We start from the raw sequence: 24,230 nt of genomic DNA on the forward strand, positions 1-24,230 counted from the left end.
ACGTTTAGAATTTAATAAATGAGTTTGACTTGAGATCTCATTTTAATTTATTAATTTTGTGCATGTCATCCGCACAGGCTCCGATTGCCGTCGAGATTTTATTTTTATTGTAACACAATAATTTGAGCCGAGATTAACAGTTTTTTTATTTCACATCTTTTGTTCAGCAGTGACAAAAAGAGTGTATGGGAAAGTTGCATAATCACGACCGTATATAATTCTTCGTCAAACCCGAGTTGCGCATAAACGTAGATTCTATGTTTAAAGTACAAAAATATCGATCGATGAATTAATTTTGTTGTGCATTTTTGGAGCTAATTACTATGAAACGAAATATTCGAAGCATAACTAGATGCGTCATTAAGCTGAACCAAAACAGCACTATTTGAACGTTTGCGATCTCTGCTATTTGCAACATTTGTTTCATCGATAATTCGCCGACGAGCGTTTCCCTTCGAACGTTAAACTTTTCATCGAAGCGTTTGATTCGCGTTATAAGCGTGCACCCACGAGGGAAGAAGGGTGCTTAATTATTCACGATGATCCTTTATTCATACTTGCTATTCCGTGGTAAAGCAGAAGCGCTTGATTAAAAACAGTGTCGGCGACGAGACATTTCCTGTGAAAATCGCAGTGTGGAAAAGCGCAGAAAGCAACCTTCCACTTTATATACACAATATTAGAATATAAATTATTTCGCGATAATTTTCCATTTAGAAAGAGATTGACTACCTTCGACAAACGATCTTCTGCTCTTTTAGGCTTCGAAAAGTAAAATGGCAGCATCGCGAAACAATTTCTGCAGCTCCGCAACGTCGAGCACAGTTTTATTACGGTAAGGCAGAGACAATTTAACCGATTCTACACTATATACTATATGTACGCTTTACTTATTCAACGTCGGTATTATCAACATATTCACGCAACTATCTTTCCGGAAGTTTGCCAATGTTTAATTCAACGGCGGGTCGCCTACACTCACTTACGCTATGTCACGTGACATAGTTTCGATATACTTTGTCCGCTAGCAAAGGTACGGTAGCAGTCGCTTTCCCGGAAAGAATCGGAGGCGATGCCCACGCAAGCTCATTGCGACACCCTGTATACGATCCGTCAACGCGCGAATACCAACGAAGAGTCGAACCGAGTGTATAGGGCATCGACTTTTGGGACGCGTTGCCGCGAGATATCGATCCCTTCGACCTCCTTCGCCCTCCGCGACTGATTTTCGCTCGTCGTTGAAAGAGGAACGTTTACAATTGCGCATCAACCTCTTAGAGGGTGCGTTCAAATTGACGCGCGCAAGATGGAAAAAGTGGAGGGGATGATCGGACGTAAAAGAGGGTGGAATCATCGACTCGATCTCGGTAAACTTTACCCGCGAGAACCAACTTCCCTGGCGCGAGAGTTGTCTTTAAAGTCTTTGTCGCACGCCTAGTGAAAAGTTTTCGAAACGATCGATATGTAGGAGCCCCACGACGACTCGACTGTCGTCTCGTCTCTCTAGCCGAGACAAAAAGTGTCTTACCGTACTTAAAGCCGTCTCGAAAAGTAAATTTCGGGATATATTATCCATATATAATACAATTAGAGATATACAAATGACATGTCATTATATCATTATCCTCCTTTTGAATATACTTCTCAACTCTTTCATGTCATTAGAAAAAATGTTTTTGATTGTGGCTTCAATCAAGAATGATACCGTTTCCTTATCTTACAGCATCCCCCATACAGCTTGACTTTATTCTCTCTGATTTTCATGTGTTTGGAGCTCCGAAGGACGCTTTGAAAGAAGAAAGATTGAAAATGATGATGAGGTTTGATTATGTAGAAACACGACGTACTTATCATTTGTATCCCTCATTGAATTATATATCTCAAAATATTAAATTTGCTGTTTCTTGAAACACTCGTCGACTGATATTTCGAAAAATAGTAGAATACATAAAATAAAAATGCAATATGCTGATAAGAGATTTTAATATAGCTATATGAAATTCACGCGCGCGTTTCTGCACAGTAATTACACGTCATAAACACGAAGCTGGTACCATTTATTGCGAAATGCCACCTACGAGGATGTCTACAGTTATATCGCTCGTATCTCCTTTTTCGAAGTACGTTTTAATCCGTCTTTTCGATATCGACAGATTCGGCAATAATTCAGCAAGTCGATCTCGCAGATCCCATCGAATTTTCTCACCGTCAAAGCGAAGGTGCCTCTCCGCGGAACGAGGAAGCGCATCGAGGCACCACGCGGAGCTTTATTAACTCTCCGTGATTTACAGCTGCCCTCGCGGGTGATACGTTTCCCTTCGCTCAAAATGGGCGCGCGCGAGTTGCGATTTAATTGCAAAAGAGTACGGACAGCAGTGTGTATGATTTACAGCCGTTCTCCGTTACGGCGTCGTTCCCGATACAGCTCGTTACGGAATCCTCCGTATTACCATTTGTAATGCACCAGCCCGGTCTCTCGAGAGATCATGCGTGGCACTTGATCGGAGATGAAGATTAAAGCTACGCTGAAGAGGGAGCGGCATTTTTACAGCGTAAAAATAATGGAGCGATAACGCGGAAATGCAAAAGTAGATCCAGAAAAAAAATAGGGACTCATAGATTGGACGAATGTTAATGCTAATCGCTCACGGAGCGATTTCGTAACAGGAAAACGAAGAGTAAAATCACGAATGGAAATGAATATTTTCTGTACACGAGAGTAATGGAGTCTAGATTTTTTTTCGTGTTCGATTTATTATTATACGGAATGTAGGTGACGCCGCTTTAATCCGCATCGGGGTGGTCGGGAAAGAAATGCAGGAATATACCTGGCGATACGATATTATCGATTAAGTATTACGGAAGCCGTACTAAGGACTATAACTCGACCAGACAATAGTACGTGTGTACCTATAATTATTATTGTCTTACGATGACGCAAACAATCCAAGTCGCAAGCTCGAATATCGATTTTGAAACTTATCTAGGTATTTCAAGCAATTCACGATCGTATAAACATTTATTTTCTACAATATCTTATAAAGACTGTTCATATATAATAATTCTTCCCTATGTCCCCCGTATTCTTTTCGTTTTGAAAATTTCTTTCGATCACAAATCTACATAATTTAAAAATGTTTGAAAATCAATTCTCTCAAAGAAATCAATAGCGGATCAGGACAAAGTCCTCGCGTTAAGCAAGACGAGATCTGTCGGACAGAATCACGTCGCGACTGTTATCGCGTCTTGAAGAATCGCCAGGTAGCGGTCCGAGGAAAGGATCGACGAGTCGCGAATTCGCAAACGGATCTCTCCCTCGTGCCGAATGAATTCCCGCGAAGGGCAAGCGACAATGCGCGAGCGATACACGCGGTATACATAGCCGAACGCGCGCGAGTTCAGGCCAAAGTCTAACAGACACGACACACCTCCGACCTTCCTATCGATCTGTGGCCGGAGGTTTTACGCGTCCTCCACCCTCCGTAAGCTCGACGACCCTCTTCCCGCCCTTTCTCTTTCTCTCTTCCTCTCTCTCTCTCTCTTGCTCTTTCTCTACCCCTTGCTCTGAACCGTATAACCCTCTTTCGCCCCTTCTCTCTCTCTCTCTCATCTTCCTTCTACTCTCGGTGCTCAAGTCCTGGCGAGAAGGAAAGGCGAACCTGCTTGCCGAGTCCCTCACTATGAGAACGAGTTTCTCCACCTTCTCCTCTTTCTCCACCAGCAACCACCTCTTCCACCTCGTTCTCGGCACTCGCAAACCCGCACCCTCGCAACCCGTTTCTATCGCATCCCCTCGTCACCTACGGGTTCACGAAGGGGAGAGAAAGAGGAGACGGAACGAGCGGCACGGAGAGAGAAAGAGAGCCAATAATGCGTCTTTACGACTCCGCGCTTTCGCAACACAGCCACGCCAGTGATGCGCATCGCATCACGGCCGCTTTCGATTTGATTTAAAGACGAGCTGCCGCTTTAACGCCCGCACGCGAATCGAGATATCGCGTCTAGCGGCCCGCAAGATCGAGACCGCGCGTAGCGTTAAAATATTGATTACGTTTTCTCTCTATTTTGGCGCTTTCGCGTAACGAAATTATAGTCGTCGTTATTTTAACAAGTTCAAATCTTAAAAGCGTAAGAATTAAATCTTTTACCAATTTTGCTTTAAGTGTTTGCACATTTTTCAGTCACAATAAATTTATCGAGACAAAAAAAATTGAGAAATTATTTACATTCCATTATTTTAAAATTGAATCTGCACAGAGAGAGTTTTCTCTTATAATTTACAAAAAAAATAATGGTAATCGTGGAACAATATGGTATTGAAAGAATTTTATTAGAGTTTCTCTGATTAATATTTACCATAAAAATATTAATATCTACCACGATAAGATATTAAAAATATGTTCGATTAATTTTACTATGTAGGTACATACATACTTGTCACTGTGGTAAATATTAATCAAAGAAACTCTTATAAAATTCTTCCAATACCATATTGTTCCACCATTGATTACCATGATTTTCATGGTAAATTCTAAGAGAAAATTCTGACCGTGTATTCTTGATTAGTTTTTTCAAAAACATCTCTTATTTTGTCGACCTAATATATTCCCTTTGAAAAATAATTTCGTCAATATTACCACTCGATATCTCTATGCGATTAAATTTTCATTAAATAACAAATTCCGGTAAACATTCCAAGAGAGTCCGATCGAGTGCGAGAAAGATTCAAAGCAGAAGAGTGATAATTCCCAGGCGTTCTGTATAAATAAGCGTACGGCGATGATGCATGAACGAGAGAGATGCGCCGGAGACGTGCGCGAATAATGAATTCGCTCGATCTCCGTAAAAGTGGGAGCTATCGCGAAAGCCGTCAAGGAGGTGCGGATCGCTTCTTTCTCCTCTCTCGCTTCTTTTCTCGAAATATCTTTCCGTTCCCAGACGAGAGCGACTAGAGCGAGCGGCGATGTGGCCAAAGTCCAGAAAACCGAAAACCAGAAATGTGCGGCCAGTATTTCTGGACATGGGCGTGCGAGAATTCATGGCCGGAACGACTTTTCGTCACGCTGGAAATTAATTGAGAAACGCGAAGGTTTATCGCGTCGTAAACTGTGCGCGAATTTCCCTTTTCTATCATTTCGCGACGAAAGAAGGGAGGGATTAAAGCTACATTAATATCTACCACGATAAAATATTAAACATATGTTCGATTAATTTTACTATGTACTCATTCATATTTTTTATTGTGGTAAATATTAATCAGAGAACTCTTATAAAATTCTTCCAATACCATATATTGTCTCACCATTGATTACCATGATTTTCAGGGTAGATTTTTAAAAGAAAATTCTCTCTGTGTATATTAAAAAAATTAATGCTACTTGTTCTACAACAAAATATCAAGGCAAATAAGTAATTTTTAGATTAATAATTTGTGCATCCTATGACTCCTCCAGATGTGAAAACAGAAAAGCTAAGGTTTTTAATAATCTGTATAATATTTCGTAAATAGGTATAGAATCCGTAGAAGAACAATGATACGAAACAGTGATAAAAAAAAAGTACAAAAAATGCATATAGATAAAAAAAAAGCGAAGGAAGACGAGACTAAAACAACGCGACTGTCGAGGAACGGGGAAAAAAGAATACGTTTGCGCGAAAGAAGAAGAAAGAGAGCCGCGAATAATACTGGCGTGAATGCATATCCGTCGCGATAGCATTAATGCGCGCGAGTCACGAATCATGATTATTTCGGATGGCTCCTCTCTCTCTCTTTTCTCTTCTCGCCGCCACATCGACCTCATCTTCATTTCTTCGATGCGCGGGCTAAATATATCTTTTACGGACACCCACAGAAGACTATCGACAGAATTGCAGAGAGAGAGAGAGCGCCGCAAAACATCGGATTCCCGTTTAAAGTATAGCCAAGGTCATCGAGCGAGTATTTTTGTGGTCCAAATCGAGAATTTCAAAGACACGCTCTTCTTCCCGAAAACGCGCGCACGTGGAATCAAGACAAATCGGTCGCGATCGTACCGTGACGGTTGACGCAAATCGGCAGGGACCTCGTACCGAATCGTCCAAAATCGATCGCAGAAAGGCACACGATTGGACGTTATAATCAGAATCGAAAATTGATTAACAGAAGTGCGCGATTCTGCGCAAACCGAAGGCGTAATAATATCGATAATATCGCGGCGATGATCTTCGGACGTGATTTCGACTCCAAAGCATCCACTCGTCGCCAAAGTAAATTTATCGCGGTTAACCGGCGAATCCGTTGCTTGTTTGGCAATACGATCTATTTTCGCTGTAAGGTATAAAGATTCCACTTCGACCGTCTTTCCTCTCCTTCGATTCGAAATATAACGAGCAGTTAATTTAATTGAACTTAGTTGGAAAGTATTCGACGTTACAATGTATAAATCTTCTTACAAATTTTTTAACGCACATCTAATTCAATTATAATCTCGATGAAATCTGAAGATGCCAAGAAGATAACCCGAAATTCGTCTCCGATGCTCTCGAGTCGACAGATATCCACCGACTTTCCTCAATGTCATTACGCGAATTGTCGTCCTCGTTATCGCGCTCCTGACATCGCCGATAACGAAGCGAGCGTGTATGTATGAACGTACATGTACGTGCAACACTGCACATGCACGCGGCATTGATCGCCGATGGAGCGAGATCCACAAAGACGTCGCGCGACAACAGAGAACGGTAGAGAAAAGGCCTCTTCTTCTCCTCGCTCGCTCTCCGCGTTCCATCTCCGCCGGCTCGTTTGTTTCCGCTGGTCGCTTCGGCGCGACTCGGCGCGTAATCAAGTGGTATAAATAATTCCGACACTGCAGCCATGAGCCGACCGTCCGTCCGTGCGAGAGGCTTAATCCCCTGTTATGACACGCCAGAAAACCGCCAGGATGCCGCGTCACTACGCGTAAACTGGAAACTATCCCCACCCATTTCGCCCGCAAATTTAACTTCTCGCCGCTAATTCGCGTGACAAAATAGGGATTTTTTTCTTGACTCGAAAATTCATTGATTTTCCGATATTGATTGAATATTGAAACAATATTGAACTCTATATTTTTGGAGCAATGTGTGACGCATATTTTGGATGCACGCGTGACGTAAAAATAAACGCGATGCGACTTTTGCTATAGAAATTAATATTTGATTAAATCTATATTATTTTCTTTTTTCGACGGATCTCGCTCTATCGATGATTGACGCTGTAAGCAACCTTGTACATCTCGATCGATGTCAGGAACGTGATAATGCAGACGATAAAATATTTCAAAAAATAATACAAGTATGAGAGATCTCTCTTAATGAACATTAAATTGTAGTATAGAGATTGGCTACTAAAAGAGCTAGTTTTACGCAGATAATGCGGTTATGAACTAGAACCCAGCAAAGCAACGCTGAAAGCACAGTTACGTTAATATCGCTAGACTAATTTTGACTCGTCGGTGAAACGCGGAAGATAACGGAATGCGCCGAGGAGATTTTCACGTTGCGTTTTTACTCGGAATTCAATTAGCATTCGCAAAGTTCGAGCACGTAGTAATATGAATTATTAAACCAATATAAAATTAATATAACATGATACAACTCGCGAACGTCGATAAATTTCCGTTCTTATATACGGAAAGCCTTCCTTCTTATAATCTAGCCCTTAAACTTGCCTTTAAGCATGTCAATATTGTCAATATTTCCAAACTATGATACACAACGTCTGTACTGACGAAGGTCGTCGGCGAGAGAAACAAATCACCGAGGAAGCGACGACGGAAGGCTACATGGAAAAACTCGAGGACGTCGAAACGGTAAGGTACAACTCGCCGATTCTGTCGACTAACGCCCCGGATCGCGAACCGGTCATTAGTGCAACGGAACCGGTGCATCAGGGGAAGAGAGAGAGAGCGCGCGCGCACGCGGAATGTCCGCGCAATGGGATGCCCCTATTATCGGTCGTCCGACCGCCAGAATGCCGTTAGATACAACACGGCGGTCAATCTATTGTCCTCTACGTGTGCGCATGCAGCTCTCCCGCGGGGCGTTCCCGCGAGCGAGAATCAACAACGCGATGCTTAACCAGGCGACAAACGAAATTAGCTATCTCTCTCTCTCTTGTCATCGCGCAAGGAAGACCCGCGCGTTAGTTCGCCTCGCGCGATGTTATCAAATTTGCGATATCGCAAACATCCGGCCGTCTCGTTACTTCGTTGAGATATCTTACATTGCGAAAAAAAACGCGCTTCATTTTTTTACTTTGGCTAATTGAAGACGATACTTTTTTTAATCCTCTGTGCAAAAAATATTAATAACCATAGATCAATTTTAGGTATGGTAACTTTAAGCTATAGTTTAGGGAATTCCCGTTAAATTATAGTTCCCGTTGAAAATATTATAGTTACACAAAGAAAATTTTCTCTTAGAATTTACCCTGAAAATCATGGTAATCGTGGGACATGGTATTGAAAGAATTTTACAAGAGTTAGTCTGATTAATATTTACCGCAATAAAAATATTAATATATGTACATACAATTTAATCGAACATACTTTACATCTTATTGTGATAGGTATTGTCCCACGATTATCATGATTTTCAGGGTGAATTTTAAGAGAAAATTCTCTCTGTGTATAGAAAGAACTGAAATATATACAATAGTAACTAAATTTCAGGTGTAATGTGGGGCACCTAAAATTTAGCTATAGCAGCTAATATAATTTTTCTTTCAGTGTTTATTTAGGCTAATTGTAATAGTAATACGCGGTAATTTTTGCGCGACGTTACAAAATAATTATCTTAATTAAATGCAAGCTTCATAAAGAGAAGTTTCAATTATCTCGGCGGAATAAAAATCAGAAAATACACAAGCGACAAAAATCAAAGTTGACATTTATAGCCACAACGGGTAAACGAAATGGAAACATTTTTATTCGTTTCGACTTAGTTCGCTTCAACTCTCTCGATCGTTAGGAAAACGATCGATCTCCCATCGTCTCAGCACTTTCTCCGGAATTCGCGGGAATTTTTCAGATTCGATTCGATTCCATTCTCCTGCTCGCTATTATGAATCAATTAAGTAAGCGAGGCAATAAAAGTAATCGAGCGCGATGCGTAAACGAAAACGTGACGTACTCGATGGAGAACTCTCGAGTGTCGGAGCTAATTTCAAAGTAGCAATGTTACAGCGATGAATATATATATATATATATATATATACCTAACAACGAACGTCTGTTCCTCTCTCTCTCTCTCGTCATTCAACTAAGAGGAGGGGAAAATCGCGCGCGGTGTTGCAATGCAAACTTACGGTACGGATGCACCTGTGTTATGCTCCGAGAGACACAAGGCGCGATTTCAATATGGACAGCGGGGGCCTCTCTTCTGTATACGGTGCGTAATACAGTTACGACGGTCAGCAGTTTCCGGTTCTGCGAGAGCGAAAGGCGGACAAGACAAACGAAACGCGAAACGCAAGAATACGAAATATCGCAAATTTTTATATCTTAAATCTTCTGTCATAAATACACGAAGAGAGAATTTTCTTTTAGAATTTACCCTGAAAATCATGGTAATCGTGGGACAACTTGAAAAATTATTCATTAACCACAATAAGATATAAAATATGTTCGATTAAAATGACAATTATATAATGCAAAAAAAGATCGGCTCGAATAATAATAATATATATAATCGAAATAGTTGAACAAAGGCCTTTTTTTCGAGCAAATTTTTTGACAATTAATTTATTATTGAAAAATCATACTGCGGAACGTTTCGAACATTTACTTATGTCATCTTCAGCCGCTAATCCTTCCGAAATTACTTAAAAAATAACATGAAAATGTATGTAATAACTCCTTAAATACGTACATAACTCGACAAATCAATTATTAGTCATGACAATTAAAAACACAATTCGTGTACATGTCGTTCGATATATAAAAATATTATTCACTTATGTCAAAGCATGGGTATAACTACCCTATCGAGGTATTATTTACTTTTAAGTAATACCTCGATAGGATCGTTATACCCATGCTTTGACATGAGTGAATAATATTTTTATATATCGAACGACATGTACACGAATTGTGTTTTTAATTGTCATGACTAATAATTACACACATTTTCATGTTATTTTTTAAATATTTCGTAAGGATTAGCGGCTGAAGATGACACAAGTAAATGTTCGAAACGTTCCGCAGTATGATTTTTCAATAATAAATTAATTGTCAAAAAAAGGCCTTTGTTCAACTAGTTCGATTATATTGTATATATGTTCGATTAATTTGAAAATGTATTTTGTACATATTAATATTTTTTATTGTGGTAAATTATAAATCAGATAAATTCTTATAAAATTCTCAGGATAAATTCCAAGAGAAAAAAATGAAGATCGACGTAAAAGACGGCCGCACCATAATTACACATTCTTATTTATTTCTCGAAATATGTAGATAATTTTAGTTCTACACATTTGCAATAAATTTCAATGAAATAAAAAGCGGAGGCAAACACATACCATCATTCCAGGTAGTCTTAATGTGGCACGAGCGACGTGATAGAAGGAAGATTTCTTTTCATAGAGAGGCCACCCGGGCCTGATGAGGCCCTGGTTGAGGGGGGTCTACCATGCCCCTCCAGATTCTGCGTTCTCCGTGCGATGTCACCGACGCAGCAGATTCTACGTTCGAAACGCTTGGTCGAGACACTTTTTCGTGACGCTCGTAGATATCAACGAAACTTGAATGTCATCTTTCTTTCACTCATTTACAACGATACCGTTCTGCTCTCCCTCCCGCAACGTTCACTCTCCGTTACTAAATGTTTGGAACAATCGCATAAAATGCCGCGAACGGCTGCTAAGAAGTCAACGTCGTTCGCGAGGAAAACGTCCGCGCAAATAAATACACTTGCGTTCGATTCGATTGTACCGTTAGCTCGATGGTGTCGGAACGACAGCTAAACGCCACTCTTGAACCGCGGAAAAAAGCGCGATAAACTGCACTCGGAGAGCGCCGCTTTACTTAATTAATGTCGGTGCACTCGCTGCCGCTGAATGTCACTCGAACCTTCCGTCCGTGGCGTCAATTACCTATCGATCGTCCGTCAAATGTGTATATATATATATATATATATGTATATATATATATATATATATATATATATAATGCCCATCTAACAATTTGACTAGCTATCACCTTGTCGATGTAAACACTAATGTATCGACGTTATTTTGTTCACATGCGTCTCTCGAAGAAAATACTTTTCGGTTTATCGCTTCCTCGCTCGCGAGTCACCGCGATCCTGTCTCATCGAGAGAGAACACTGCACTTCTTTCGACGTGGTTCTTGCGTGTGTATAATATCGTCCGCTAGCTATTCCCTGACCTCTGCACTCGAGTTCTTACACAGAGTCGGCGACTTTGTTCGACAGCGACAAATACGTATCGACGATAACACACCGGCTGCGTGAAAAGCAATTGACACGACGCGATTGCTTAAAGCGTCTAGTCTTGCAACGTGCGCGACGCAGTCTCGCGCTTTAATAACTTTTCGGAAAAAAAAAAAAACGATGTCGCAAAAAGACGAATTTCAATGCTCGTCCTTGCAACGACGACACGTATCTGCGAAGAAGATCGACGCTTGCGCTATCGCTCCGATTTCGTTCCAGAAAGCGATCTCCCCCGTGTCGCAACGTGGTGTCTCTTTTTTCGGTCTCCACGAACAAGCGTGGGAACGACCGTCGAGAAAGAAAATCGCGACAACGAGGCGCGTCCGTCCGCGCGCTTCGATTTTCCCTCGTAAATCGTCAACAGGTGGTTTTCCGAACGGCGCGACGCGGAATACGCGGCGCGGATTCTCGCACGACGTGACGCGTGCGGGCTTTTAGCGCGCTCCGGCGATCAGCTGATCGCTCGCACACGTCAACTCGACGTCGACTCGCGACTCCCCCGGAGGGGACGAAAGCCGCCGCCGCCACCACCGTACCGTCACGGTATAGCGGAACACACCGACGATCCACACGTAAGTTTTCTCTCACTAATTAACCGTTGATAGAAATTCGTCGTTGATCTCAATCACCGGTCGTCGCGCGGCGCGAAACGCGACGAACTGTTATATCGGCCTCGCATTCTTGCCTCCCTCTTCTCCTTCGTCGTCGGTGTTCGCGCCTACCTTAGCCTCGCGAGACTATTTTCGTCTCTCGACGATGGGAGAAACACGACGCGTTTAAGCACGCGTCGCTCTTCCCCCTCTATATCGTGGAGGCCCCGCTCGTTTCCTGCCTTCTTCTCGCGCGCCTTCTTCTTTCCCGCCTTTCGTCGTCCCGACAACAACTCGCGCGCACTGTCGTCCCGTTTGTATTTTCCTCGTGGCACGTCGTTGCCGTCCTCCTCCTCGTCGTCGTCGTCGTTGTCGTCGTCGTCGTCGTCGTCGTCGTCCTTCTCCCCGTTGCCCCTTTGCTCGCTCGGCTTACAGTAAAGAGATCGCGCGCGTCTCCTCCCTCGCAGCAGACGCACAGCAGAAGGAGGATGAGACGGAGGTAGGCGACCGGATTCTTTCATACGCAAACATCGGTTGACGACTCTCGTGTAATCCGTCAAGGAGCACTCGTCCACTCGCGAATCGCGGCACGAATGCCGAAGCGAGAGGATACCGGCCGAATAACGTCGCTCGCAGACTACTCCGTCTCGATTATGACGGTGCTACACGTGCGAAACCGGCGCGAGGAAGGAGAAAAAGCTCGCACAGGTAAGAGGAAAGAATTCCGTTCGCCGAATGGTTAGCGCTCGAGAAGAAGAAAGAAAGAGAAATAGAGAGAGAGAGAGAGAGAAACTTGGCGAACGTTTTGCAAAATCAAAGCGAAATCACTGAGAAAGAGCGCAGTGGAGGAGTGCAAGGACCTTGGGTGCTCGCCCTGTCGAAGACCGCGAGCGATTGACTCCCGCGATTGCGTCCCGGCCTCTTGGTGGCCGCGGCACGCGTGAGAGAGGAACCCGGGAGGGGATTCCGGCGGGAGAGGGGGGGTAGGGCCAGGAGGGCGCGCGCGCGCGAGAGGGAGAGAGATGGGGTGGGCGAGGAAAGAGAAGGGTGCGCCGACCGGGGGTGGCAGGGAGGAGGCGAGTATGGCGCGTGCCACTACACGCTAGCAGGTGGAGTGCGCGTGCCCAGAAATCTGTATATCTCCCTCCCCCTCTCCGCGTTTTCTTCTACCGCGCTCTTTCTTCCTCCCCCTTTTCTTCCAGTCAATCTTCTCGTTTCACGTCCTTTTGCCCCCTACGTTTTTCGGACCCTCTTCGAGAAACGTTGTCTTTGCTGTCTTCTCCAGATTCTTTCCTCTTCTTCGGTCTCGTTATTTATATATCTCGCGATCGACGATTCTTCCTTCCTGTCTTTATCTCCCTTTTTTCCTTCAGGCAATCCTCTCGTTTCTTCACGTCCTCCTTTTCAAGAAATGTCCTTGTCTTCTCCTCGGTCAGATTGTTCTCTCTTCGGGATTCGTCATCTCGCGATCGACGATTATTCTCGTTGCTCGAAAATTTCACTTTCGTTCCGCTACTCGGGAGGACTTCGTTTCCGAGTTTCCCGCGCGTGTCATCTAAATCTGTCATACGATCGCAACGCCACTGCGTCGGCCACGACGTGCCGGCATGATAATTCGAAATCGATTTGCTCGATTGAGCGATCCGTGCATTCATAATATTTACGTTGCGCACGGTCAGGTTATTCTCGTAGCTCGTCGATAAGAGTTGCTAACGAAAGTCCCGGTAACGATAAGTACATGGTCGAGTTATCGTGACAAATTGAAACATTCTAACATCGCGACTTGTTTGCGAATCTTGCCGCGTCGAATAATACTCTGCCCTCGTTCATGTTTTACATATACCCAAATGTTTAAGGGAAAAATCACACACCTCGTCAAAGTGCAGTTTTATCGACGATACCAAATATCGATAAAACATCAGAGGTCCGTTTCGCTATCCAAACAGGTTACAATCAACGAGTGCTCACTCTCCAGTCGGTGAAAACTGGTACACGCTATTTCCAAATATTCTCGTTTCGATATATAAATTTCGCTATGAACCCTTCCGCGTGATCGAGTACAGGGTTGCATCTCGCGATGCGTTTCGTCGGCTTCCGCGTCCGTTACGGAGCGTTCCGTGTACGCACGTGGTGCAGCCAGGAGACGCGGAACGACGGCAACCCCCCCTTAGAGCAGAGAACCTGACGCCCCGAGAAGTCGTCAGCCACTGACTACGTGCGTCGCGCACCGACCGCTGGCAGGCCCTGGGCTATACTCTCACGCGAGAGACGCGTTTGTCGGCTCTGTTCGGTCGTGCTCGACTCGGCTCGTCTCCTCTCTCGGAGAGACCGATTCGAGGCACTCCGACACGGAGACTCGGCCGTGCCGCGCCGCGCCTGACTCGTTCTCATCTGCAGCCCGACACTGCGACTTCTAGAACGAACCTTATAGACCCCTCCCTCCGTCCTCGTCCCTTCACCCCGATGAACTCTGCCTCCCCGTTCAGACTACCGTGGGTGTACCGTAACTGCGTACGACCGGTGTATATCGCTGCGAAATAATCGGTGGGCACTGCGTTTTAATCACTCAACTTGTGTCATTATCGTGCCCTTAATAAGCGACCATTTCCTCGTCATGTTGTAGGACAATTTTTTTGTATTACACGTGCAGGCAAAGTGGCACTTTGTGTGCGTGTTTTCTGTGCTGAAAGCGGCCGATTTCCCACGCCGCCATCTAGCGGCGACGCGGTGAGTGAATAAACCGCGTTCAAAGCTATTGCCCACGGCTGAAGCCGTGGACAATGACTTTGAACACGGCTATTCCCGCACCGTGCCGCCGCAAGATGGCGCCGTGCGATCGGCCACCTCGCGCACAAAGCCACTTTACCTGCACTTGTAATACAAAATAGTTTGTGTATCACGTGCGGATTGACAATTGTTCACTCGTGTGAGGTGGTCGCAATGTCAACGGCGGACCAATTGTCAACTTTCCGCACTTGATACACGATATACTATTAAACGAGCCCTCCAAGCAGTGATTCAAAATTAAAATTCATCCTCTTCAGGTTCTTCGTAGCAATGCTTATCAAAGGGATTTATTATTTGACATTCAATTTCGAAGGAATCTAAAGATAGATATTTAATCGATATCAAGGCGACATCGTCTTTAAGAGAAATTCTCAAGGGAGAGAACTGGAAAAGTTGAGAAGAAAAAAGAGGAATGGAAAACGACGTAGTCGCAAGAGCGACTTAAAGGCCTCCCGGTCGCGCCGGAGCCTTTACACACAGGCGCATTCGCGCGACACGTCGCGTCGGCCGTATGTATATACTTCCATCCGACAACCTCCTCCACTTGGCCGTTGCGTCATCGCGCGCGGCTTCGCAGTACGCCGGGATTCTCGAGCGGGGGATCGGCGGGCGCGGACGCGCGCGCCAGCAAGAGCGCTCGAGTGCGGCGAGGACGCATCTGTACCGCTCTGCTTACACTTACTACAAATCCGTCCCAGTGGCGCTCATCCGACGTTTCGCGATGACGACGCACACGTCGTGAATTAGCCAGTGGCTCTCTCTTGTATCCGACGAAATAAGAACGAGAAGAGATATACAGCACGGCAACGCTACGTTGAATAGAGACCATCTAAGAAGAGTCTGGCCAACAAGTGTCAAAACCCTACGACAGAGAAACTAATATCTATATATCTGATATTATTATGTATTTGCGGGTTAACTCGAGAAAATACATAAACAACTAACTATTTTCTCCGTTGTGTGGTCGTCTCTCTGAGAGATAAAAATTTAATTGTAAGTCTATTTTTATTAATTTACTTATCTTTCGATGTTAATTTTTCGTATACAATGATTTTATAGACATATTAACAATTGCTGTTATCGAGATTCGCAACCGACCTCCTAACCGAACAATTAGCGAGAGATCTGTTTCGCGACAATTACATAGAATGACGATTCGAGGAATAGAATATATAAAAATGCTCATGCTTTAAAAATGCGTTGATTTGGTTTTTTTAAAAAAATAGCTTAACGTAGTTTTATGCGAATAACTGTGTTTCTGTATAGTTTTTTTATATTGACAGTTATGAATAATTGATTGTTAACTTCTATTAATCTTTAATTTTAAATGATGCGCTGAAGAAGGTTGAAAAAGACAACCGAAACGTTCGAATTTATTTCTGCCTAATATTTTATGTTATAAATCTTTTTCCACAAATAAATATTAATGAAAAAACTTAATTAGCTCTTATTGCCTTTTATATGTATATTAACTCGAGAAGATAATTATTTTTAGTTCTTTATATCGATCTTAAGTTATATGATTTAATTATTGAGTTCCTAAGTTAATACATCGGAATTAACGCGCTGAAGAGTCCAAAAAAGGACAGAAACGTTCGTGATTTGTATATAAATGTAATTGATGTTGGACTAATTTATACCATTAACATATATCTCTCTATAACTGTCATCCATATGGTAAACATCTTCCATAAAGATTCAATTGTTCAAATTTACAATTAATGCCACCGATGAAAAGTGGTCCCCTTATGGCCGGTCTCTTATCAGAGGGTTGAAGCACCATTGAGACACCTAGTGTCGAGATGCTGAGTTTTCGCCTGCGCGCGTCTCGTTGCTGGAGAGATAAACTTCCAATTGCGCAACGCGCGCGCGTGATTAACCGCGACACGCGCGATTACGGCTACGCGGCCACTTTATGCTAATGTAACCGATAGAAAGGCGATTATTTGTCAATAGATAATTAAACGACGAGGTGTACCGCAGGATGCAAGGCGCTGAATGACGGAGCGAGTAATTGCGATGCGGATATTATTACTCGCGATTGCGAGTGCCGCTGCTGCTGCTGCTGTCATGGTATATACTTCTCCGTAAATGAGAAGTAAAATTGCTGGATGGCACGCAAACGTCCCGCAGGAACGTGACGATAATACCATGCGGTTATAGACGCGCGGAGGACGTCGAGGCTTTTAATTAAAAGTCTAACGCGCGGCGCCATAAAGGCGATCTCTCGCAGTAAAGCGATGCCCACCTACGCCGCTGACCATTCTCTCTCCCATCGCAAAGTTTATGCTTCGATCTCTTTTAATACTTTCCTCGAATGCGTCTGTAAAGCCATATTCTCGAGCCTGGAGCAGCAACGAGCAATTTTTTTAAGAAACATGGAACATCGACAAAAAGTTGCTCGTTTTTGCTACAGTGAGGACGCAGCTTATGAAACTTTCAGCAACAACTTTTTTAAAAAACACGGACCATCAACAAAAAGTTGCTCGTTGCAGTGAGAACACAGCTCAAGATTGATGATATACGATTCGCAATAAAGTCTAGTTTCCCGAATTTTGCCACAAAAAATACATAGCAATGGTATATAATGGACACCCACAAATCTTCGACTAGAAAAATCATAATATTTCGAAGCCAGAGTCACGCGGGCGCTTTCGAAACAAACGGCTGCTGCAATTCCATTTCGTCGTCTCTCCAGCAAGCGGACGAAATCGTGTCGCCAGCGTTGGTGAAAAACGAAGAACACTGCGACGTAATGTAACCTCTGTTACCGTAAGATGATCTTTCGAGATAAGAGAAGACGTCGCATCGGCTTTCGTTGAATCTCGAGGCAAAATGTGCGTGCGCTCTCTTTCTCTCTCTCTCTCTCTCTTTCTGGAGACTGAAGAGTCCGCGACTCGCGACGAAACCACCGCGATCATCTTCCTCCGTTGCTACGTCGGGCAAGCTCCTTCCTCGAAGTAATTCGCGCAACATCGACGAGCGCGATACGTGCCGAACGGCGGCCGCGAAGTAAACGAGCCGCGTTATATGATCGAAGGTCGATTGTAAACATTTATGACGACGACGCCGCGCGAGCGCGGCTCCGGCTATCGATGTTTACGTTACAGATATACGAGCCGCGAACGGCTGAAGGCCAACTGTAAAAATACGACCCGATTCGCGGCTACAATAAAGATAAGCAAATGCGTATGCCAGGGGCGCGCTGGAAACCGAAAATAATATATGTAGCGAGCGGGCGTTTCTTCGTCAAGAATCGTGGATGTATAACGTATGGCGTAATAAGAAAGCCAGTATAATGAGAACGCGACGCTTTGTGTTTTGTAATCGATCGCGCATGCTCGGCAACTCTCGATTCGTGAACTAGAGATGCAGAAAAAAATGTCTCTCTCGCTTTTTTAATCTAATTTAATCCGCCACATCTAACGAATGCACTATAGAAGCGCTAGACTTTCTGCTGCAGCTGTTGCAGCGGAAGCGGCATGGATATTTGTCTGTGTACAGAAAGTCAATGGAAACGTCAAAAACTTGATTGGATCACACGTTCCTTCCTGTCAGAGCGCTTCTCTCTTCGAAATCTGTCAGCGCGTTATCAAAAATTCGGCTCTGATTTTTGCCTCCGTCGCCGATGGGATAAAACGTCCGCGGGATACAAATGTAATTTTCATAGCGTGCACCTAGCTTCTCTCGCGTTACTTCCGGTGCTACGCTCCATCGAGTATATTTTCGGATCGGCAGAGCCATCCTCTCTCTCTCTCTCTCTCTCTCTCTCTCTCTCTCTCTCTCTCTCTCTCTCTCTCTCTCTCTCTCGGAAACAACGAGAGCAAAGCGGGGAAGAAGGAAGGTTTCGTCCTTTCTCTATTCTTTTTTACGCATGCATGATACTTTTCACCGTGTTTCCATTTTGCTCGTACGAGACGCGGAGAATAGTGCAGAGTGGAAAAAGAACGCTGGGGAGGAGAGGAAAAGAGATACAGATCGCGAACAAGAAAAGGGACAAAGGCGATGAGTTGGTTGCGAGGTCGATGCCGTCTCTCTCGCCGATTTGTGAAATCCACCCTCTTTTCCTCTCTTTTTTCCTCTCGATATATTCTTTGCCTTCTTATGCACGGTTTTCTCCGCATTTTTCTCTCTCTCTCTCTCTCTCTCTTGTCGAATTCTCACCCTTCTGAATTTACTCTGAACCACGAATGCAATCCTGATTCGATGGACAGTAATAATTCTTTTTTACAAAATTTTACGGTTGAATAATAAAACGATGAATAAAGTATCAATTTTCTGAAGGAGTTAGACCAGTAAAAATTTGGAATATCATATAATTGCTTTCAATGATGAATAGAATCTCTGAAAAGCACTCGAAAAGAAACATACGCGGTTGTCACGTACAGGTTATTCGCAGAAGAAAAACTATTATATATATAAATGACTAAGTGTGTCGAGGATGCTGCAGCATCGTACTTCTCGCGCGCATAGAGAGAAAAAGAAACTGCGACAAAAGATTCCGGAGGAAAGCGACGACGATGGAAGAAGGGGTTACACCTAGCCATCTTCCTTCTTTCACAATTTTACCATCCCTCAATTTCACTGCCAGAAAAGTGCAGCGGCATTTGCGCCTTGACAATCTTTCAATCTGACGACTGATATCACTACACAACAAATCCTCATTACTTCAACTCCGAAAACTCCAGTCGTGATTCAGTTGTGCGACAAAATTTTGATCGCTTTCCCGCGAAAATGATCAGGTGAAGCGAATTTCAAGTATATATTAAGTATCGAAAATTCAATACTAAATTGAAAAAAATAATATCTCTGCCATTGGAATTTAAAAAGAATTGTTATATCAGGTATATTAAGCGTGCTACTTTAATGTTCAATTCTGATCTCGCGTCGTACGACGAAGCTATTATACATATCTATTTAATGTTTATTTAATTGAAATATAGATTCCGAATTAATTATCCCAAATTATCATTTGTTATACGACGAGAATCGTGCAACATATCTCCGCGACACGTGCATCGTTACGTGACATTTAAGAAACTACGGGTTAAGTCGTTACCGCGCCTCATGTAATTTAATCGCAGGAAACAATTCCAATTTTGCATGCATAACGTCGCATATTGCGCACGACATATATCGTAACGCGCACATCCGAGAGAGAGAGAGAGAGAGAGAGAGAGAGCGTCAGCGAGCGAGCGCGTGCAAACATTACATGCCCGCAAGATGTGATCGTTTAGTATACTACCATCTTTAAAATATCGGCTCTCGGGCAAATGATCTATATTTATTACCGACATGTTACCTATATACGCCTTGCGCGACACGTGTTCGCCTATAAATAACGGTACCGCTTGGGACCGAAAAAAATCGTTAACTATTTATATAAACATGCAAATCGAATTTTCCCATTTGCGTATCTTGCATTGAAAAAATGTCAAGTCTAAAAGTCACCCCTATTTCGAAAGATTCATTTTATTTATACTCGACTAGTATCTTTTTTTTACCATCGATTAAGAATTTTATCCGTATAATATTTTTATATGAAAGAAAAATTGTTTGAATGAGCCGACCGCGACGGAGCAAGATCGAATTGCACTGTTTCTGCCTTATCTCGCTACCTCTCGTCGTAAGCACTGCTCTCTGATTTATCTCGAGGCGTGCGCGTCGTAATCGCGCGATTCCAGCGAAACCTGCCGTCAGCGAATTCCTCCGGCAAACAAAGAGTCGCGTTGGTGATCAGAGAAGGACGGAGCGCGAGAAAGAAGGCCATTAGGAAACGAGTTGAAAATAAAAGAAGTACGTCTTCGTGTGACGCAAAGTCAAGTCTCTCCGTTAAGGTTTATACATAAATTTTAAACTTTTATATCATGAAAATAAAATTTTCTAATGAGCGCAGCACTAATAAAGCGCTGCGAGAAGAATAAAAAAGCGAGAGAATAAATAAGAAATGCAGGAAAAAATTTTTGTAATTATGATGCGTTCTTTTTTTTCACCTAAAAGCGCACTATAATACGATGATTGATATACGTGGAAGTAAAAGTTAGTCGGGGATTGTCTGGATTATTTAAAAAATATTGAAAACGATATGTGCATGTATGAATATAAATTATATACATAAGAAAAACATGTAAATTTAACAAGTTTGTTTTCTAAATAATTCACAGCAGGACTTGTCACAACACGAATTTAATTCGACGCTTAATTACCCTGCTATATACTTAGCATTGAAAATTAATATGTTAACAGACCAACTGCACTGGGAGGCAAATGCTAATGAGAGCCGCTGCTTAGGAATGACATCCACTCTACCTACTTGTTTTCATTTAGACACTTACACGAGCGTATGTGAACGACGAACTGTTTATATCACTGCAACGCTAGAGTCTTTTGCTATCGACATGGGTCTACGTAACCGGATCACGCAGCCGTCATCAACTAACCAGTTCCGTTCTCGGTAAACGATATATACCAAGAAGATTTCAAAGCTATCGGAGACGTAACTTTATAAAATTACGCGTGAATTAATTTTATTAATTTTATTAACTTACGCTTGCGTGGCAGATGAAGGGTATCGTACGTTTTTTTAGCCGAGAATACATGACACTTACCTGAAACAAAAAATTAAAGAGTTATTTTACATAATCTGAAGAAACATATATTATTCGCTTCTTATAAGAGTCTTATATATGTACATATGAATTTTTCAGAAGACAAACTGATCGAGTCGACTTTTTGTCTAATTTTTTTTAAATTTTAGTATCAGAGTGCAATATAATATAAAATATTTATCCGGTAATAAAAAGAATGTAAAAAATAAAGTAAAAAACGTGGAGTTTTAAGCGGCGCATTAGCATCGATATATTAAATATTGCGACGTATATAACGCACGACAGATTACATTGTCGACAATATGCAAGTCCGACTGTACGCGTGTCACGAGAAAAAATCTAACCATCGTTTTCCCAGTATGTCACGGCAATAATCCATGAAACGATTTCGCTCGTCATTGTCGTCTCCTGCACGCTTATATTATCTCGGAGCGCATTATCATTCACGATAATGCGCCTGTGCGACTTTTTACATCGGACTAATATCTGGTAATAACTTTTTTTACGATTGCATTGAAAAGATTCGCTGTTTTATCAGTTGACATCTTTCCAAGTAATATATCTCATTATTTTTATATATGACTTCACTTTCTAACATAATTTGAATTTGTATATTTACTGCTCTTAACAGCCTTTTATCAAATTTATTATATCTCATTACGTTTTTCATGCGCTGCCTTGCGTTAAATCTACAGCGAATGCATAATTGATGACTGATGTCATACGGATTTCTTTAATGACAAAAATCATTCTCTCTCTCTACACATGTATTTCCAAAAGCGTTAATCATTTTTCAATTAAGATAAAATTCGTCACTCCTGCTCTCAAGAAAAATGTCATTCCAGCTGATTATAAATTTTTCATACAAATTTGAAATCGGCTCGTTTTTAGCCTCGTTTCGATGCAAACTGCTGCGTCGAATATAAGAACGTATATTTCCATTCGATGCGTTCTCTCCGGTTGTTACAGTTTGGATCCGAGATGGAGAGCGCGACTGTGAATCATTGCCTCGAGTGGTTAAAAGTAGGGAGCTGTTAAGAAGACGGAGGAAGACGAGAAGAGGAGGAGGAGGAAAAGAGGAAACGGAGGCTAAGAGGCGTTCGGAGACGAGCAACAGTGTTTACCCTTGACGAGCGCGGCGAACGCCACCCGTGATCCCAGAAACCAGACCGCGATTACATCTCGCTATCTTGGGTCTTTCCTACCCGCGCGTTGGCGCGCGCATACCGCGTGATGTTCCTTTCTCCGCGCGTTTTCCTCTTACCCCTTCCTTGGCGAAGCGATCCTCTCTCTTTCTCTCGATAGTGTACGATAAATCGCATCTACAACGGGTTCGCTTCTGTTTTCTAAACAGGGATGCACGCGGAATGCATATATATAAGGACGCGGTCCTGTACGCGAAGATCGTTCGCTCAAAAATAACCCCACGAACGTTAAATACATTCTCTCTTTCGCATACATACACATGATGAAACAAAAGTCGATGAAAACATCCCATGACAAGCGGGATGACGCAAATTGACCAGTATTTGCAATGGGCTCGAAATTTCGCGATCTGTCGAAAAGCGACCGGTTACAGCAAGCAATTCGAAATCGAATTATGGCGTATAGAGCGTGCGGAATCGAAACGCGAGGGTATCTCGCTGCACGACGACAGAGAGCGGCGAGAGATCTCGGGATGGCCGGGAGGAGATCGGTTCGATTTATCGGCGAAGGGATGAATCCGGTGCAGGGGCGCGTAAACGAGCGGGGCGTACGATGCTTGCATAAAGCGGCAGAAAATTCGGGTTGAAACCTGTGAAAGCGGGGAAAGAAGATCAATAAAGTGGTGTGCCATACTGTCGGTGCCGCCGGTGTATCGTTGTAGTAGCGGGTGGCTCTCGCTGGTGTGTATTATTAAGCGAAGAGGTGTGGAGCCGGAGAGAGAAAAAGGAGAGGCGAGAGAGAGAGAGGAAAGGCGGAAAAGAGACGCGACGGACGTTGCAGAGATAGGAGAGAAAAGGGAACGAAGGGAGAGAGAGAGAGGACCGGTGACTGAAAAAAAATGCGAGAGAGCGAGGGAGTGATGACACGAAGCGGGACTAGGAGAAAATGTGGAACACAGACGTAATAAAAACTTACAGCAAAAAGAGACGGAGATGGAGAGAAAGAAAGAGAGATTACCAGGGTGATAGTCGTGTAATCTAGCAATATCAATCGTTGCAGGGATCCGGCAAGATAAACTCGGACATGATCTTGAATACAATTCAACGTTTCGTATCTAGATTGGAATCTGATATTTGAGCGAGAAATTTGATCCGCTTGTCGAAATATTTTATCTAAATTTTGCTAAGCTACGCGACATGGATATAACATATGCGGAAGGAAATATTTAAAGTTTTTTAAAAGGATGGGGAATATTTTTCCGTGATCACATTTTCCATGAAGCGCTCCGGGTTTTGATTTCTGAGAAACGGTCGAACAACAGTGTTTCGCTGCGAAATAATCGCATCAACGCAACCGGGCCGGAAGGTAACGACATCGGACTGCACTGAGGTCGATCGCTGGTGTACGGTCTACTTAGCAATGCACTTTTCTGCATGGTTTACACGCAAAATCGACGCAGCAAAACGAGGCAGATTAGAGAAATTTGTTCCACATAGTTATATCCGCGGAAACACAACGCGCGAGAGCAACATCCCCGTAAGATTTGCTCGCAAAGGCAGAGAGTTCGTACAAGAAAGAATACAATGGCAATACTCGGAATCATTTGCTTTTCAATACGTGTCGAATA

The 24,230-nt window shown here is 43.1% G+C and overlaps 1 protein-coding gene across 5 annotated transcripts in view; it reads right to left on the reverse strand.

Annotated features, from left to right (window-relative positions):
• Positions 1–24,230, reverse strand: part of mam (neurogenic protein mastermind) — a 170,348-nt gene that overhangs the window by 69,701 nt on the left and 76,417 nt on the right. For 2 of the 5 annotated variants that reach the window (XM_085487540.1, XM_085487538.1), the window contains exon 1: positions 10,541–14,450. The exons of 2 other annotated variants lie outside the window; for them this stretch is intronic. In XM_085487540.1, coding sequence (XP_085343666.1) covers positions 10,541–10,546 — 6 coding nt within the window. In that variant the 5' untranslated portion in view covers positions 10,547–14,450. Of the gene's footprint in view, positions 1–10,540; positions 14,451–24,230 lie in introns of those variants that run through there. One more of the 5 variants, XM_085487539.1, reaches the window with a different exon arrangement.

Source organism: Nylanderia fulva, unplaced genomic scaffold (genome assembly GCF_048542155.1).
Source record: "Nylanderia fulva isolate GAGA-0341 unplaced genomic scaffold, ASM4854215v1 Scaffold57, whole genome shotgun sequence".
NCBI lineage: Eukaryota > Metazoa > Arthropoda > Insecta > Hymenoptera > Formicidae > Nylanderia > Nylanderia fulva.